The sequence below is a fragment of the Parasteatoda tepidariorum genome, chromosome 10 (assembly GCF_043381705.1).
Source record: "Parasteatoda tepidariorum isolate YZ-2023 chromosome 10, CAS_Ptep_4.0, whole genome shotgun sequence".
NCBI classification, from domain to species: Eukaryota; Metazoa; Arthropoda; class Arachnida; order Araneae; family Theridiidae; genus Parasteatoda; species Parasteatoda tepidariorum.
The window spans coordinates 62,208,235-62,226,036 of NC_092213.1; the positions used below are offsets into that span (position 1 = coordinate 62,208,235).

Here is a 17,802-nt window from a genome sequence, read left to right on the forward strand (position 1 = left end):
TGTTTACATCTGAAACAGAACACCAGTTGAAATATGATGACCCTAGCTAGTTAAAAATATGTATATCGATTAATTTTATTTATCAATGCGTAGCCGTAAGATATGCTAGTAGCGTATTTAATATATTAATTTATTGTACAAATATTGTTCGTAGTTTATAGGGAAAAATTTTACTTTTTTTATAATATTGCATACTTTTCTTATTGGTCAGGAAACAGGTTTTACTTGCATTTTTGTTTAAAGACTTGGAGGCCTTGTAATTATTGGAGTGTTCCTTAGTTTAAAAGTGAACGAATTTTGGTATCAAGTTTCTATGGTTACATACACGAAAACGAATTAATCGAAACGTATAGAATGTATTAATGTATAATTAGTTTACGTTCGAATAGTATTTTTTTTAATATTGTTTAAACTGAGCTATAGGAAATTGCTGTTCGTTACAAAGATATACAGGGTTATTCATAATTCCTCCGGGGTTCGAAGCGTTATTGTAAAAAAACGAAGACGAATATGGCAAAAAAGAACATTAGAAATTATTCCGAAAGTATTCAAGTTTTAATTTAAGCAGTTGCCGGTAGATGGCAGTAACATGTACCACTGAAGCTTGTTATAGTAAAGAAAAATGGCGTTTACAGGCGGAGGGAATTATGAATAACCCTGTATATATATATAAACACTTTTCTCCCTTAAAAGACTATAAAATATCTAGTAGATCATCTTTATGTATGCTTTAATTATTAAATTTAGTGACAGTTGAAATTATTAAATAAGAATGTAAACAGTTTGCTACTACATTAAATATAAAAACAAAATCTTCCACAAAATCTGAAAAGTTGGCAGGTGTGATTGTAGCTTGTTACTAGATTAAAAATTTCATTTTCTTCGAAACTATACTAATTGGAAATAACAGTCGACACATGTTTCAAGTACTCAAAAACAAACGCCCATTTTCAAGACTTGCCAGGCGTGAATGAGCAGAAACAAAAGTGATTTGAAGTATACAGCTTGAAGTTGCCAACGGAAAATGGAAGAAAAAGAAGTGAGAAACAAAACTAGAAAATCCGCAGTAGCCTTAGAGAGTAAATTGGCGCCTATTTTAGAGCACTCTTGAAACATCTCGACTGTTTTGTCATATTTTTGAAGCGAATGAGGTTTTTAATCAAGCAATATCTTACAGCTACAGTTTCTGGGGATTATTTATTTAATAAAAAAGCTTAATTTATTTTTCAAATCCACTTAGTAATTTCCTTAGAAACTACGTACAACTATAAGTCAACGATAGGTAAAAAAAAATTATTCAAAAATCCCCTCTTCTTTCGGAAATTAACAATTATTATTAAACACCAAAAGACTTACAATTTATCTTTTATTCTCCTACAAGAACAGGGAATATCTATGTTCAGTCCAGTATAAAAACGGAAGCAGCAGCGGATATTAAATTCAACCCTCATTTATCTGTAGTCCGAGAGCTGAACTTCCGACTGCCCATTGTCGTTGTAACACTATCTAGGAACTCTATTCCTTATCTAGAGTAGACCAGGATTGCGAATTCAAGGACATAATTTATCTTCAGCTTTGGCGAAAAATGATCTTAGAGAAACTAGGCACGTATAACGTGTTCCTTATCCACAAATGTATTTTTTGGCGATAAATTATGCAGAATAATAAAAGAGAACGCATAAAATGAGACAGACGACCATGAAAGTGCTGAAAAGAGCATAAATTGTTTCGCACATTTAACATAAAGCAGCAGGAAAAAAGTGTTTTTATGTTAGGTGGTAGTGTGTGGATTATCTTTATTTAATCTTATTATATGGGTGGTAAGGAAAACTAATTTTAAGTTCACCTTCGTTACATTATTATTTTTTTTAGAAAGCTTATACATAGTTGCCCAGGGGTGATATTAGGTGGGGTAGTGATATGGGAATCATAGAAACCTTACAACTTTTTTAGAAATCTTGGACACTTCAAAAAGTAATTTTTAAAAATATTTAACAAATTTTTTTTATTTTCTTGCTGGTTATGGACTTCGAAGTAAATAGTTAATGTATTTTCTCATACTGGGTTCAAAATTACAAGGTTGAACAATGGTGAACTCAAAATTGGGTTAATTGTTCAAGAACGGTCATATAAGGTCTGTATGAATCTGTATAGAACCGAGTACACAATACGGTCAAATACAGCACTCCCATGATCTGGAAATAATTAAAAACTGATGACTAAGACTTCCAGATTTTCTTAAATTTTCCCTGATACTCCAAATATAAAACTTTTTATAAAATTAAGAATAATATATTGTTAAATCTACCACTTCATTAAAAAATTTATTTTAATAAATTTTTTATCAATTCTTCTACGACGTCTTGCTGGATTTCTTCATTCTAATATTGAATATAGTGCTGATGAGCACTGGTGAAGAATATTAGTTAACCCAATCGCGCCGACTGTCCCAAATACGTGCCAGCATAGAACTGGTAACCAAAGTAGTTCTTAGCAGTTTATTTGTGGGAGGTGTTATAATTGTTTGATTTGTTTAATTCACCATTACTTTAGTTCAAAATAAAATTATTTAGTTATACTTTGAACTAACATTGATTATATATTTATGATTAAACTAGCAATAATTGAAGTAAAAGCAAAGTAAGTCTGTAAAATTAGAAACGCCTACATTTAAGCTACCGTTTTTTATTTATTAACATTCTGATTTTGTACGAATGCTTTTATGAATCACCCGTCCCTAAGAGGCAGGCCTGAAAGCGAGCCGGAGAAAACAAAATACTGGTAGTAAAACTACTTCAATAACAGATAATTTTCGGGAGGAGTAAATCAATAGATAATTCACTGCTATTATTTTTTTCTCGGGGAAGAAGCAGTTCAATATTTAAATTTTTTCTGTTAAAAAAATTTGGTAGTTATGAATACTATATTATTCCCGAAAAAAAAAGCCAAAAAAGAAATTTATTTGTTACCAGTTTTAACTCATTTCCGTCTTACTGTATATGGACTTTCAGCCCTGCCAAAGGGTTAAAAAAACGTAGCTTGGAAAAATAAACCGATTTGCAGCGATACAAATGTATCTAAGATTTGGTAATTAATCTCTTACAACAGAAAAAAAATGTTCCCCTGTGCAATCCGTTGTTCAGATTAATGCATTATTTTTCAATGCAAGAAAACAAATTATATTAGGGCTACAGTAAGAATTAAATTAACATTTTATGCAGATTATCACATCAAGTTTAAGAAATGAATTATTTTGTAGATGAAAACAACTTAATATAATTTAATATAATTAACTAATAATAACAACCACCAGACCCGAAGATATAAACAACCACTACATACAGCAACTCAAACATATCAAGTTCAGAACTAAATATGTTCTAAAAAGTAGAAAAATATGCTCTAAAATTTTACTCTAAAAAGTAGAGTCATGAAACACAAGAATAACTGCCAATAAATATGCATGTAATGACAGTTGACTGTAAGTCTAACTACAACATTGATAATTCTATCTTTAAAAATAAGACAAAAATAATTACGGATTAAATAGACAAAAAACTGGTTTACAATAAATTTACTTACAATGTGATTTTTCCGAGAAAAAAAATCATTTTCTATTCCGAAAAAATTTCGTCACAACAAGGTTTTCAAGATACCGAGAGTATATATATATATATATATATNATTTGTGTGTTATTTTCCTGAGCTGTTTGATGAGATAGTACATAGACTTCGGAATCCTTCTAGTTTGATTAAAAAAAAATTTTTAAAGTAACATGTATTTCTTGGAATAAAGAAATATCCTCAAGCAGTATGCACATATTTGAAGAGAAATCAGTTTCAGAATTTTGGTCCTTCACATGCAAATTCTTATTCACGATAAGCAGAAAAAGTTATCAGGGCATTGTTTCCATATGTGTGAACTTATTTTTGAGAGTCAGGGATCTAATTTATGTTAAAAATGAAAACAAATCGAAAGAAACCGATCGGTATTTGAAAGTGAACCGTGTTTTGCCTTTGAAAAGAACTATCACGTGAATTCAAGAATTAGCGAAGCAATCACAAGTCTCCTGTAAGCACTCATTTTTTTTAAAATATGTAATGCAATATTGCTATATAACAGCTAATAACTCTAAAATAATGTAGTAGCAAAATGATAAAATACAGAAATTTTAAAGTGGTGACTTTTGATGTCATACCCGCCTACTTTTATGCTCGTCAAAGAAGTGTTTCTTTAGTGGTAGTGAGATACCAATAAAAGTTATAGTGGCATTGTAAACAGGTATCTTATTGATATTTAGACAACACTAAAAAAGCAACAAAATAATTAGCTGGTTAATGTATGCTTAATGTACTTAGTCAAAATCATTTTAAATCAAATATATTTAAATAATCAAGCATGAATATAAAACCTTTGCAACGACATTAAATTTAAAAACAAAACCCTCTACAAAACCTACTACAGAGTTGGCGAGCAAGGGATATGTAAAAGGTTAAAACGTCATTACATAAATATATATCCTATGAACATGATCCTCATGCAATACTTAATGCATTGCAATAGTAGTTCATGATCGATTTAGGAAGATAACATTGTATTCATCACGGTAGTATTAAACGTAACTTATTCAATATATAGTTGCGCTGCACTATTCAGCACTTTATAGCATTAACGATACGATATTTAATAAACAAATTTGAAATATTTTATAGTACTCAACCCTGTATGTCTCTGCATCTACAAATTTATGCTTCTGTTACAGTATGTAATATTGCCCAGAGAGACAGCCAGGCCATCGGACGTATTAGACCGGAGCTATATCAGCCGGACATGATGAGGCAATGGTCTGCAGATAGCGGAGCAGAACTTCTTGGGGACGGTAGTGAGCAAGGAGCCAGTTGTGGTAAATTAATGTTCACCCTACGGTACGATCATGACGTCGAGGGACTGATTGTTAGAGTAAGTATTAAAATTATTATACGCATGTTAAACTCGTATTTAGTTTTAAAAACTTTTAATGTAAAGTTTTTCTCGCTTTTTTTCCCTCTGACTAAATTCATCATGCAAGCAATAAATATTTACACTTACTTGTATCTTAAATTATGTGACGGCGTGAAAGAAAACGAAATTACAACTATATATAGCGTCCAACAAAAGAAATGAGCAAATAAACAAATAAAAATGGTAAAAAAAATCAATTGAACCTTTGGTCGCAAAGTCCTCCATGTTCCCATAACAAATCAAAACCTCTGGAGGTACTGATCCAGGAGTTTCCTTGTCTTCTGGATTGGTTCAAAATTACAAGGCTATGGAGTTGAACAATAGTAGTCGTAAACCCAAAAATTGGGTCGGCTGTTCAACGACGGATATAAAATTAATTAAATTAAACCTTTGGAAGCAGGAAGAACTTAGAGGATAGAGCATTCTCTGAATCATCCCTGCTTCCAAAGGCTAACTTGGGTCGCCTCCTAGTAAGTCTACCCAGGTTTGAATCCTGATAATGGCTCCCAGATCTCAAAGACCGCAGTGATAACATAAAATGTCCCTTGTGGAAGACAGATCATGTTTTAAAATCCCTAGTGCCCGAAAATCTTTCCTAACCATAAGAGATTTTTGTAGTTATCCTCACCTTAATCCCAGCAAAAAGTCCTCCACAAAGGCGTTTTTGCCCTAATGCTTGTTCTATGAATTTCAGTGTCTTCTAGGTTTGATTCGAAATTGCAAAGAGACAGAGTTGAGCACTGAAAGCATTGAACACCGAAAACATGGAAAAATAATATTTCAATTCAGAAAAGACTACATGTCAAAATGACATGACTACTCTCCACATGGGTGACGGTCAGGGGTTTAACTGAAAAAAATGTGTTAGTGTACAGAACGCTCACTTCCGATATTGACGACATAGGTTCAAATCCCGACAATGGCTCGATGACTTATAAAGAACTCACGACTCTTGCCTAACACACTCGTAAACGGAATAGAGATTAAAATTTCGTTGTTGTCTGACTAACCTTCTCTTTCATCAAAAAAAAAAAAAAAACTACCGCTGGATATTTTTATTATTTTTTTATTGGTCAAGCAACACATGCATAACCACCTTTATTATATCGGGAAATAACAATCGAGGCTAGTTTTGTTATTTAAGTACTTACAACAAGTAAGTAACATTAATGTTTTGAAAAACTTCCATGATATGTTTTACTCATTGCATGATTTATGACTGTTAACATAGCTTAAGAGTGTACGATATCACTTTTATAATACCTATAAACGTAGTTAAAGAGGTACGACAAATGACTTCAAAAGTGTCTGATATCGGAGCCAGTCACCACACTTGCAAAGCTTCTCTCAAATTTCGTTTCCGTTTTCCACGTCTAAATTATGTTAACTATATCGAGCTACGTTTTATTTCATTTATTTACTAGTCTAAAGGCACGACAAACTAAGTTGCGTAAATTATTAATTAACTTGCAATAATATCTCGTTAAACATAAAAATTTGAATTTTTTTAGTTTATTTGTAAATATTTTCATTACAAATAGCTTCTTAACATATAATGGCATAAATAACTTCATAAAGAGCACAAAGTATAGTTATTATAGTTTTCAAAGATAATTTTTTTCTAAAAAGATATCGTTCTTTGACATCGTTTTTGAAACAGGGTCCTCACCGTCTGAAATTTTTTTAAAGTGATAGTGAAAGTAAGATAAATCTAGATGTTTGATGCTATGAGTGAATATTTAATTTAAAGGAAATATATATGGAAGCAAAAAAAGTAGCTTTGGAACAATTTCGTAATTAACAAATAAAAGATAAATTTAAACATTTTTCAGCAGTTTTGAAAAATCTTAGCTACCACTCATTTATTTTTTACAGATCATACGAACTCATGTAGATATTTTGAATGGTTAGGATTAATTTTTAAAGCACAAAAAAAGGATATATACCTGCATAATTTAAAATTTCACTAGTTAAAAATACATTTTCGATCAATGATCACCACACATAAATTTTTGCTTAATTTCTTTTCGGATAATTCCGGCTCCCAACCAATCACAAACTAGCACAGATGTGTCGTAATACTACACTAGATGGATGGATTCCAGTTGTTGTTGCGAAATCAATAATAAGGTCTTGGTAGCTCAAGGGTTAGAGAATCGAACTTCGGTCTGGAGGTCCAGTTCGACTCCACCACGACCCACTGAGTACGTGCTCATAGAATCTGTGGAATCAAAAGGCTTGTAGTCAGTCGGTGAGCAGTACCATGAGTGCTGGGATCTGGAAAAAATCTCCTTCCCCTTCAGATCTGTGTCTAAATTGAAGAAGTGGTGCTGCCATCTATCCGTGGAATTCTGAGCTAAGATGTGCTTTCACACTTTCGGTGTTCTTATCAAACGTAAGGCTCGCCTTCCGGGCTGAATTCGCTAAAAGCCAATGGCGGGCAATCTTGGTTCGTCCGAGTGTCATTAGAAACAAAAACAACAACAAATAAATTATATGTATTCTTTCTTACTCTAGAATTATTGTTAATGATAATTTAATAGTAGAAATGCAAAGTAATTTCGCATTAACCGATTACCCATACAACTTTGCGTGACCAATGAAATACTGTTCATCTCCATATCATCGAAGGTAATTAAAAGTAAGTTTACAAAACATTTACAAAAAATTAAAGTCTTCAGCTTATTAAGTTCTTAACCTTGAATTCGTTTATGACTGTCTCTCGCAACAGAAATACATTTAATAGTCTTTCTTATTTCAGCATTTAAAAAAAAATCTTAAACAGAAAATACTCTAATCGTTTTTATTTATTTCTTGAACATCGAAAAATCAATTCGCGCCTGTAAGTACATTTAATCGTAAAAACTTAAAAACCAACAAAAAGGCGAAAAAATTATTTTTCTTGGGAACGTTTATTGGATTCTGTCCAATTTCCGGGTACGATGGTAAAATTGAATGCTGATAGCTGCACTTTAACTGCTATTTGCTTTTAAAAAAACGCGCTGATACTTCAGCTTTAAAGTGGTTGTCTTTAAGTAATTTCAAATCTTAGAATTTCTTCGATAAATTTGACCTTTTTAGATAAAGTAGAATAAAAAATATTACTGCTATGGAAGGATATCTTTGCTTGTCGAATTTTTATGTATAAAGTATATTTTAAACAATAAAAGTTATCTTGCCCTGATTTTTTTCAAATAAAAATTTAAATTTTTTAAATTTAAATTAAATTCTTACTTTGTGTATAAATTGGAAAACAATAGTAGACTTAATAAAATTAATAATTAGAATTTTTTCAAAATTATATGTAAGAAAATTTAAATACCCTCCAACTTATATGCAGGTTGATTTAAACCGAATTCTAAAATTATACTTTAACCCCTTGGGGACGGGGGATTCAGAAAAGCATTCGTACAAAGTCAGAATCAGGACGTAATTAAATAAAAAACGGTAACTTATATGTAGTCGTTTCTAATTCGATAGACTTACTTTGCTTTTACTTTAATTATTGTTAGTTTAATCATATATATAAACAATGTTAATTTAAAGTATAACTAGATTTATTTTGAACAAATTAATGGTGAATTAAATAAATAAAACAATTATAACTCCGCCCACAAATAAACTGCTAAAGAATTACTTTGATTACCAGTTTTATCTTTTTACCCTGGTTGATACGATTTTATGCTGGCACGTATTTGTGACAGTCGGCGCGAAAGGGTTAATCATNGTTTAATCATATATATAAACAATGTTAATTCAAAGTATAACTAAATAGTTTTATTTTGAACAAATTAATGATGAATGAAATAAATAAAACAATGATATCTCCGCCCTCAAATAAAGTGCTAAAGAATTACTTTGATTACCAGTTTTATCTTTTCACCCTGGTTGATACGGTTTTATGCTGGCACGTATTTGTGACAGTCGGCGCGAAAGGGTTAATCATAAAACTTGTTAAACCTTAAATCATTAACCATTTAAAATTTAATAATAAAACGATTTCAGAACCAAATTTATAATTAAGTATGATTAAAATATATTGGTAGATACGTATTTCTTGCTAATTCAAGATAAGGAACCAATGAAATAAATGAGATACCAGTCTTTCAAAACAAATTGGCAAGCGTGGAACATAGGCGATTAAACCATGTGAAATTGACAAAAATCAATTAGGCAGTATTACACGGCAGCCTACTACTACACTATACAAAATATTTTATAGAGAGGTAAACAATTAAAAACCACAGCTTTTTAGAATTCGTGGTAATTTTGCCCATTATTTGACCTTACGTTATTACGAGAGAGCTGGAATAAAATGGCGTTGCACATGAACTTGAAGAAAACTGTTTTTAATAAAATTTTGTTTAAACTAATCAGAATCTTTATCTGCTTTTTTACCTTAAGAAATTGCATTCGAATATTTTGGCGAACGAAAAACTACTTAAGTTTGAAAAAATGAAATACTAAAGAAATAATTTTCTATCTTTTTGCGAGATGAAAATTGTTCTCAAAATAAGAAAGTTGGCACATAATAGGTTAAAGACATTAAGTTTAACCCTTTCGCACCGGACGGGACATGTGCTGTCCCAATCTCATACTCATACTCATCTTAGCATCAGCCCCGCTGGGGTCTCTAACTAATTCATCTGAATGGAAATAAATAATAAATCGCCGAAGCGCAACTGAAAGGTGAAGCTGTCTCAGTCCATGGGTGAAAGACCTTATATAGCAAGACGGAAAAGAGAAAAACCTGTTACGTAAAACACTTCATTCCAGCATTTTTTTTTTTTTGTAACTATCAAGATTTCTTTTATAATTCTGGCATAAAACTGCTTCTTTTCCAAGATAAAGTAGATATTGTTGAAAAACTTTAAAAAAGAATAAGTAAACTCCTCCCCAAAACTACCAGCCTTTCCTCTTTTCCGTCTCGCTTTCACCCCTGCTGATTTTTCGCCGTATTGAAAGGGTTAAAGTAAGCCATAATTGCAAAGATACCAACTTAATTTACTCTGTGAGGTAGAATTTGCAAGTGGTAGCCAAATTATTGTTCTTGTTTTCTCTGACTAAAATTTTGCCTAAATAATTTTGGCATATCACTAGAGAGAAGTTATTTAAACGTTTATGTAAACTACCTATTTTTAATGAAATTATTTTAAGACCAGTTTTTTTTCATTTTGAAATGATAAAATATTTGCCATCCGTGGTATGACATATATGCCACTAATTAACACCATTTGTTAAGGGACCTAATAATAGTTGTTGAACAAGATATATCTTCAAGAAAGGAAAACAAAATTTAATAATAACTTAAATTTTATTTTAAAAGTGATAGTAAGATCATTGTTAATTTAAATAATTTTTTTAACTTAGGTTATCCAGGGTTGCCACTTTCCAAAAAAATTTAAAAACTGGTAGTAAAATATCGAGGATCAATAATGTTATAACTAGATTCCATTGAACAAAATTTTCTGAAAATTATTCTTTAACTAAATTCTTAAAAATGAATAGAAATGTAAAATTAACGATAATCTCATAAAATCTTTTTCATTTCTTTTTAAATTTTTTGATAATTAATCGTTATTATCAACATTATTATTTTCATAATCTTTTTTTATATAAAATAAAAACTGGTAACTACAATATTTCATTCTGAAATTTTTGTCGCAAAAAGGAGGCTTCTCTATCATACATATTCATTATACACGAGTATCTGACATAATATATTAATCATATTTTTATTTTCATTTCAATACGAAATCTGTGGGGTTTTTTTTAAACCTTAAGTGGTAAAACTAAAAAAAAATGCTTAGCTTATAAGGGTTGCCATTTAGATTAGATAAATGAAGTAGTGTTTGTGAATTCACTTTAGCTGAAAATTCTTTTTTCAGCAATTCATTTTTAAGTTGGGCAGATATATTAAACAAATATATAAGATTGGCTGCTAAGATAAAAAAATTACTTGTACAGCAATTTATTCTTTTTTTAATAAGATTCTGACGAACTTTCTTTCGAAATATTTGACACTTTTAGTAGAATCAAAATATTACACAGAAAAGTAACATTTCTAATACAGAAAAGCTTAACATTGATGCATAAATTATAATATGAAAATTCTTTTTACTTTCAGTTGAATTTTCGTGCATTCCTGACTTTATTTCAGTTTTTTTCAACCTAATTAGAATATCTTTCTTCTATCGAATTCTATAACGTCTTCTCAAATTTCAGAATACAATCGAAAAACTATTTTATTATCAGCAACATTTATGGTAACTATAAAAATGATTTTTTTCTTCTCTCTTTGTTGTTAGTTTTCTCAACAAATTGAAATAAAACCAATAAACATATCAGAAAATCATAATAGTAAAATAACGTTTCTGAAATGTAAACAATAATAACAAACGAGTTGGAATTTACTTACATGGAAAAATATAAATATCGTCTTTGAATAATAGCAAATAGAATATGACGCTTTGATATTCGTAAAAATAATATTCTTATTCTGAAAAAAGGGTAAGTTTATATTGAATAAATAAATTAAACTTTTTTTTCGACTGAAAAGTTATGTTTGCTTAATGCTGAAGACATAGGAATTGTAAAAATCTACTTCAATTCAGAGAATGTTTTCAGAAATAGCCATTTTCTTTTTTTGCGAAGTTTATAGATTTTGTGAAAAATATCGAAATTTTTAAAGCCCCTTAAACACTCACTTTTCTTTGTTTTGAAAAATATTAACTTTTTACTAAAACTTAAAATAACCCTGTTTTAAGGCTAAAACCGATTTAAGCATTCAATCAAGCTTATCTATTTTATTTAAATTATCAAAGTAAGGTCTCAAGAATAAGAGGTAATAACTTAAAAAAAACGGTTGTTTTTTAAGTGAATCTTATCAGAAAAATTAAACAATTCATATTAAATTTTATATTATATTAGAAACAGATTTTTCTATCGAAGTTCTTCAAATTTAGTTTTTTCGTTGATGTAAATGAAAGATATTTTAAAAAATTTTGAATGCCATTTTAAATTGAAACTAATTTTGCTTTTAATTTAGACTTGGAAAATTTAAAAAAAAAATTTTTTTTTCAATTTTGGTAAATATTAGGATAATGATCTCACATTTTCAAATTTTCCATTACTTTTGTACGAGATAAATTTTTGAAAGCTGAATATTTATCATGTGAAAAGGGACTTTGGAGGGTAAGGGATTTAGGCTTAAGCACTCGAGCCTCATTTTTCTGGAGAAAATATATTTTATAAAAAAATAACCTAAACTAAATCTTTAAAAGAAACATAAAGTCACGGAATCAGACACAAAAAAGTACTTTTTCTCTCAAAGTACATACCTTTTTTCGTCGATTTTACTCTTTTGACCATCAAAATTTGAGAGGTTCTAAAAAATATGGTCTCAATAGTTTATTCAGATGTGCAGTCAAAAGTTTGGAACCCTTAGAAACAATTTTAATTTTTACGATTATCTCCAAACTTTTTAAGCAAATTAAAATCATACAAATATAAACCTCGTTAATTCAAAGTTGTAAAAAGAATTTTTAGCTGTGATTTCTTTTATTATTTCCTTTAATAATGGTCGAAAAATTATGAATCGTAACGCTTGCAAGTTATACACCCTTTTAAGCAACATTATTTTAAAGACAAAACTTCACATTTCAACGAAATTTGTTGAATAGACATTAAAAAATGAAAGTTTAAAAATACGGTGTCAGAGATGCCAACTGCTCCGGACACGCCAAATTAATTTAAAAAACGGCAAATAACTACAAACTAAAATTTACAAATATTTAACTAATTTTGCTGGCGAATCATATAAGCCCACGAATTATTTAGAATTAGAGGCGGATAAAAATGTAATTTATTAAACCAAGAACCACAATTAATAAACTACCAATCGAAAATATTTATTTGCTGTCCGGAGCAAGTTGGCATCGCTGCCGGTGTTTTTGAATTTTATTTGTTCAACAATTATTCAACCATAATTTATTTATTTTATTTTTGCTTACTGTTTGCCATAAGTGCCTTTTTGGTTTCATGTGAACAAAACTTGACGAATTATTGTATTGACAGTCTCAATAACTATCTTAGTCTATACAGTCTCAATAACTATCTATCAACCATAATTTATTTATTTTATTTCTGCTTACTGTTTGCCATAAGTGCCTTTTTGGTTTCATATGACTGTCTTAAAACAAAACTTGACGAATTATTGTATACACAGTCTCAATAACTATCTTAGAGACAGCAGCGTCTTATTAAGTTAGTAAAAAAGCGGTCGGAAAGTTATGATTTTTTTAATCATTGTTTGGGTGAAATAATAAATTTTTTTCTACCAAGACTGGTAAATAATTGAAGTGATTATATCAAGCTCTAAAATCTTACATATGTTTCTTAAAATAGAGTGAATCCTAAGAATTTCAGATTTTGGTTATCTTAAAACAAAAACTGGCCACCACTTTTAACTTTTGTGTGAACTCGGAGGCAGTGACCGCAGTGTTCTATCAATACCTGCAGTGACATATGTTTCAATAAATTTCCAAAACATGTAAAGCATAAAATAAAAAAATAGTTTTTTGGAAAAAATATAACTGCTTTAACCCTTTCGCGCCGACTGTCGCAAATACGTGACAGCATAAAACCGTATCAACCAGGGAAAAAAGATAAAACTGGTAATCAAAGTAATTCTTTAGTAGTTCATTTGTGGGCGGGGAAATAATTGTTTGATTTATTTAATTCACCATTACTTTAGTTCAAAATAAAATTATTTAGTTATACTTTGAACTAACATTGATTATATATATATGATTAAACTAACAATAATTAAAGTCAAAGCAAAGTAAGTCTGTCAAATTAGCAACGCCTACATTTAAGCTACCGTTTTTTATTTATTTACACCCTGATTCTGATTTTGTACGAATGCTTTCGTGAATCACCCGTCCCCAAGGGGTTAATGCTAGATATAATAATTATTTTTCTTGCTAAATTGTAAATAAATGTTTTTATTGAATGAAAACTGAACTAGTTTGTATGAAAATATACATTATATTAAAATATTCAATTCACTATTCAACCTATAATTAATCCTAACTCAAAACATTTATTGATTTATGTTTGCTGTAGAATGCTTCGGCAATTGTCTAACTGGTTGCTTTGAAGTTTTGACATAATTCGTGACATTTACATTCATTTAATATAATGTATTAAATTCATAATCTAAGAATCATGCAAAAGACTCAGCTACATAATCAATTCATTTTTTTAAAATTATATTGAAATAAAACGAATGAAAACTGAACTACTTTGCATGCATAATATAAAATATCTAATTATCTATTCATCTTATATAAATAATGCTAATTTAAAACATTCATTTAGTACATATGCGAAACAGTCAATATATTTTCTATAGAATATTTCAGCAATTATCCAACTGGTTTTTTGAAGTTTTGTGTGACATAATATACTTGAAATTCACTTAATCTAATGTATTAAATCCATAATCCAAGAATCAAACAAAAGACTCAACCACAAAAATAATTCATTATGTTTTAAAATTATATTAAAAGAAAGTGAATGAAAACTGAACTACTTTGTACAAAGATACTCATAGTATTAAAAATATTCAATCTATTCACCTCATATAATTAATTCTAACTAAAAACAATAATTGATTTGGTATATATCTGAAACATGGTCAATATATTTGATATAGAATGTTTCAACAATCATCCAACTAGTTGCTTTGAAGTTTTGACATAGTATTTGAGATCCATTTAATCTAATGTCTTAAATCCAGGATCCAAGAATTATACAAAAGACTCAGCCACAAGAGTAATTCATTGTGTTTTAAAATTATATTAAAAGAAAATGAATGAAAACTGAACTGCTTTGTACAAAGATACACATAGTATAAAAAAATATTCAATCTATTCACCTCATATTCTAACTAAAATTATTAATTGATTGATTATTATTAATAATGAATTGATTAATATTATTAATAATGAATTAATTAAAAATAATATAATAATTCTAACTAAAAATATTAATTGATTTGGTATATATCTGAAGCTTGGTCAATATATTTGATATACAATGTTTCAATCAACAATCATCCAACTGGTTACTTTGAAGAGTTTTGACATAATACTTGAAATTCATTTAATCTAATGTATTAAATCCATAATCTAAGAATCATACAAAAGACTCAGCCACAAAAGCAATTCATTGTTTATGGAAATCATTTTGAAATAAAGAGTTAAGTTTTGATGCATTAGGAAATCAGAAGTCTAGGTGCCATTCGTGACTTTCAGGTCAAAGCAAGGTGTGGTTAAAAAGTTACTGACTATTACAAGTGAATAATGAACCTGTCTGACAATTTGACAGACATATAGAGTTTACTAATGGTGTTGTTAGTTAATGTGAAGTACATATAATTACATATGTTTCATCCACTTTAATCTGCATTTTGTTTTACATTTACGTTAAAATCGATTGTATTAGGTGACATATTTAAAAGTTTTACTTAATTTAAGTTAGTAGCTTTCAATAACTTTCTTATATGAGGTTAACGTTACAGAACACAGTAACTCCTTATTAACAACTTCGATTAAATGGGCAGTTGTTCTGAAGCAAAGTATTTACTTTATTTGTATCAATTGAAATAAAATTTTTCCTTTTGCTCAGGTGCAAAAATATTAAAAACACGACTAAAATAGGTTTGCAACTATCCAATTGTAATTGAATTTTAAAAAAATGAGTATTTCCCTTTTATTTGGAATTTTATTTTATTTTATAACCAGCGTTGAATAAATGACCCAATTCTGAGTTTCCGACTATCAATGTTCAATTCCGTAGCCCTGTATTTTGAACCCTACCCAGAAAACAAGGACTCTTCTGGATCAAGCATTGGGACAAACCAACGTTCGGGTTTTTAACATAACTAAAACTTTAATGCTAATTAAATTTTATGCTAATATTTTATTTTAAGCTTATTTTTCCTTGCAGACTTTGAATCTATCAACGATACGTTTTGAATTTTCTGCATTTTAAAATGACCAAAATTTTAATTATATACATTCCAATTTTTTCCTGCAGGTTAAAAATCGATCGATGCATTATTTTAAATTTTCTACTTATTAAATATAAAATGTTCATATATCATGCTAATTTTCCACTACACACTAAAAATCAATTTTTACATTGATAATATACCAGTTAAATTAATCATAAGTTATTACTTTTCTTTTCTTTTTCTAATTTTTTTTTGCATTTAATAACTATTTATCTGATATATATTAACCGGTTAACGCCCAGCGTCATTTATTTAGGACAGTTCCTTTTTTCAAAGACATTCATTGTGGTGGGAAACTTTTTTCAGAATTTTCATTTATCTGGGTGAATTAAAAGATTCTCAGATATCACAATGATTTAGTTATTTTTGACTAGATCTAGAATTAAAATGAGCAAGTACTTTTTGATCTATCAAGGACTTTTTGAAAACCAATTAATTTCGATAATATATTATACCACCTTTTCCATAAAACCACTTCTTGTATCATTTCAATATACAGAGTCGAGACAAAGCGGGTTAAATTGATTGCACATTTTGCGTTACGGTACTAAGTTGCACCATAATTAGAGTACAGATAATGGTAACAATTTTGTTTTAGTCTGTTGTTATTTCCTAAAAAAATAACTGAAATCGGGGAATTAAAGGTAAGTCGCACATCATCAGACATTAAATGCCTGCCATTAAATTCGTTGTATCTGTCACAAGATTAACTTTAAAATGTAGCACACTCCGTAAATTTATATCTGAACAATCGTTACAATGATTTATCAAATAATAATAATAATAGTGAAGTGTAATTAAAAGCTTTGTATTTATCTGTTTTTAACCTAATTCACAATTTTGAGCATGAATAATATTTTATTAATACAAACATTTATGATAAAGAAGTATAATCAAGAGCTTCATATTTATCTTTATTTAACTTCATTTATAACTTCGAGTATGAATTATATTTGGAACAATAATTAATTTCATTTATCTAATAATTAATAATTTTTTTCACTTTCAAATAGGTTCTTCAAGCCCGGGATCTTCCAGCGAAAGATTTCTCTGGGACATCAGATCCATACATAAAGATATATTTATTACCAGATAGGAAAAAGAAATTTCAAACTAGGGTATGTTAGTTGTACTACTGTAATAGAAAGTTATGTTCAGATGACTAATTATAATGGACCACTACTACTGTTTTAAGTCTAAAAAAGATAATCTGCCCTAATGATCATTTTTCAAATTAACTCTATAACACTTAACTAGATCAGTTAAGTGTATAAAAGCGTAAAGTGTGTGTATATATACATATGTTACGGTGAATGACCAAAATCTGGAGAATGTCGACTCTCAGCGGTGAATGTCAACATTCACGTAGTCGCTTGGTGTATGTCCGAAATATTTGTTATATCCAATTTTATATTAATTTATTCGTTAATATTATTATATTTTAATACTTACTGACGATAGATTAGAAGAAACAACAGTGTTTGGAGTATCGGGCAAATATGTACCGGGCAGTGGCACTTAACCTTAAAAAAACATCAGTGTATGGTATACCGGGCAATGGCACTTAACCTTAAAAAACATCAATGTAGGGTATACCGGACAAATGTATACCGGGCAGTGGCACTTAACTTTAAAAAAACGTCAGTGTAGGGTATACCGGGCAGTGGCACTTAACCTTAAAAAAACATCAGTGTAGGGTTTACAGGGCAAATGTATGCCG

The 17,802-nt window shown here is 29.4% G+C and overlaps 1 protein-coding gene across 1 annotated transcript in view; it reads left to right on the forward strand.

Moving 5' to 3' along the window:
• The window catches only part of LOC107448120 (synaptotagmin-9-like), a 170,673-nt gene that overhangs the window by 103,208 nt on the left and 49,663 nt on the right, over positions 1–17,802 (forward strand). The window contains exons 3-5 of the mRNA XM_071186981.1: positions 1,382–1,496; positions 4,640–4,960; positions 17,096–17,200. Of these exons, the coding sequence (XP_071043082.1) occupies positions 1,382–1,496; positions 4,640–4,960; positions 17,096–17,200 (541 nt within the window). The remainder of the gene's footprint in view (positions 1–1,381; positions 1,497–4,639; positions 4,961–17,095; positions 17,201–17,802) is intronic.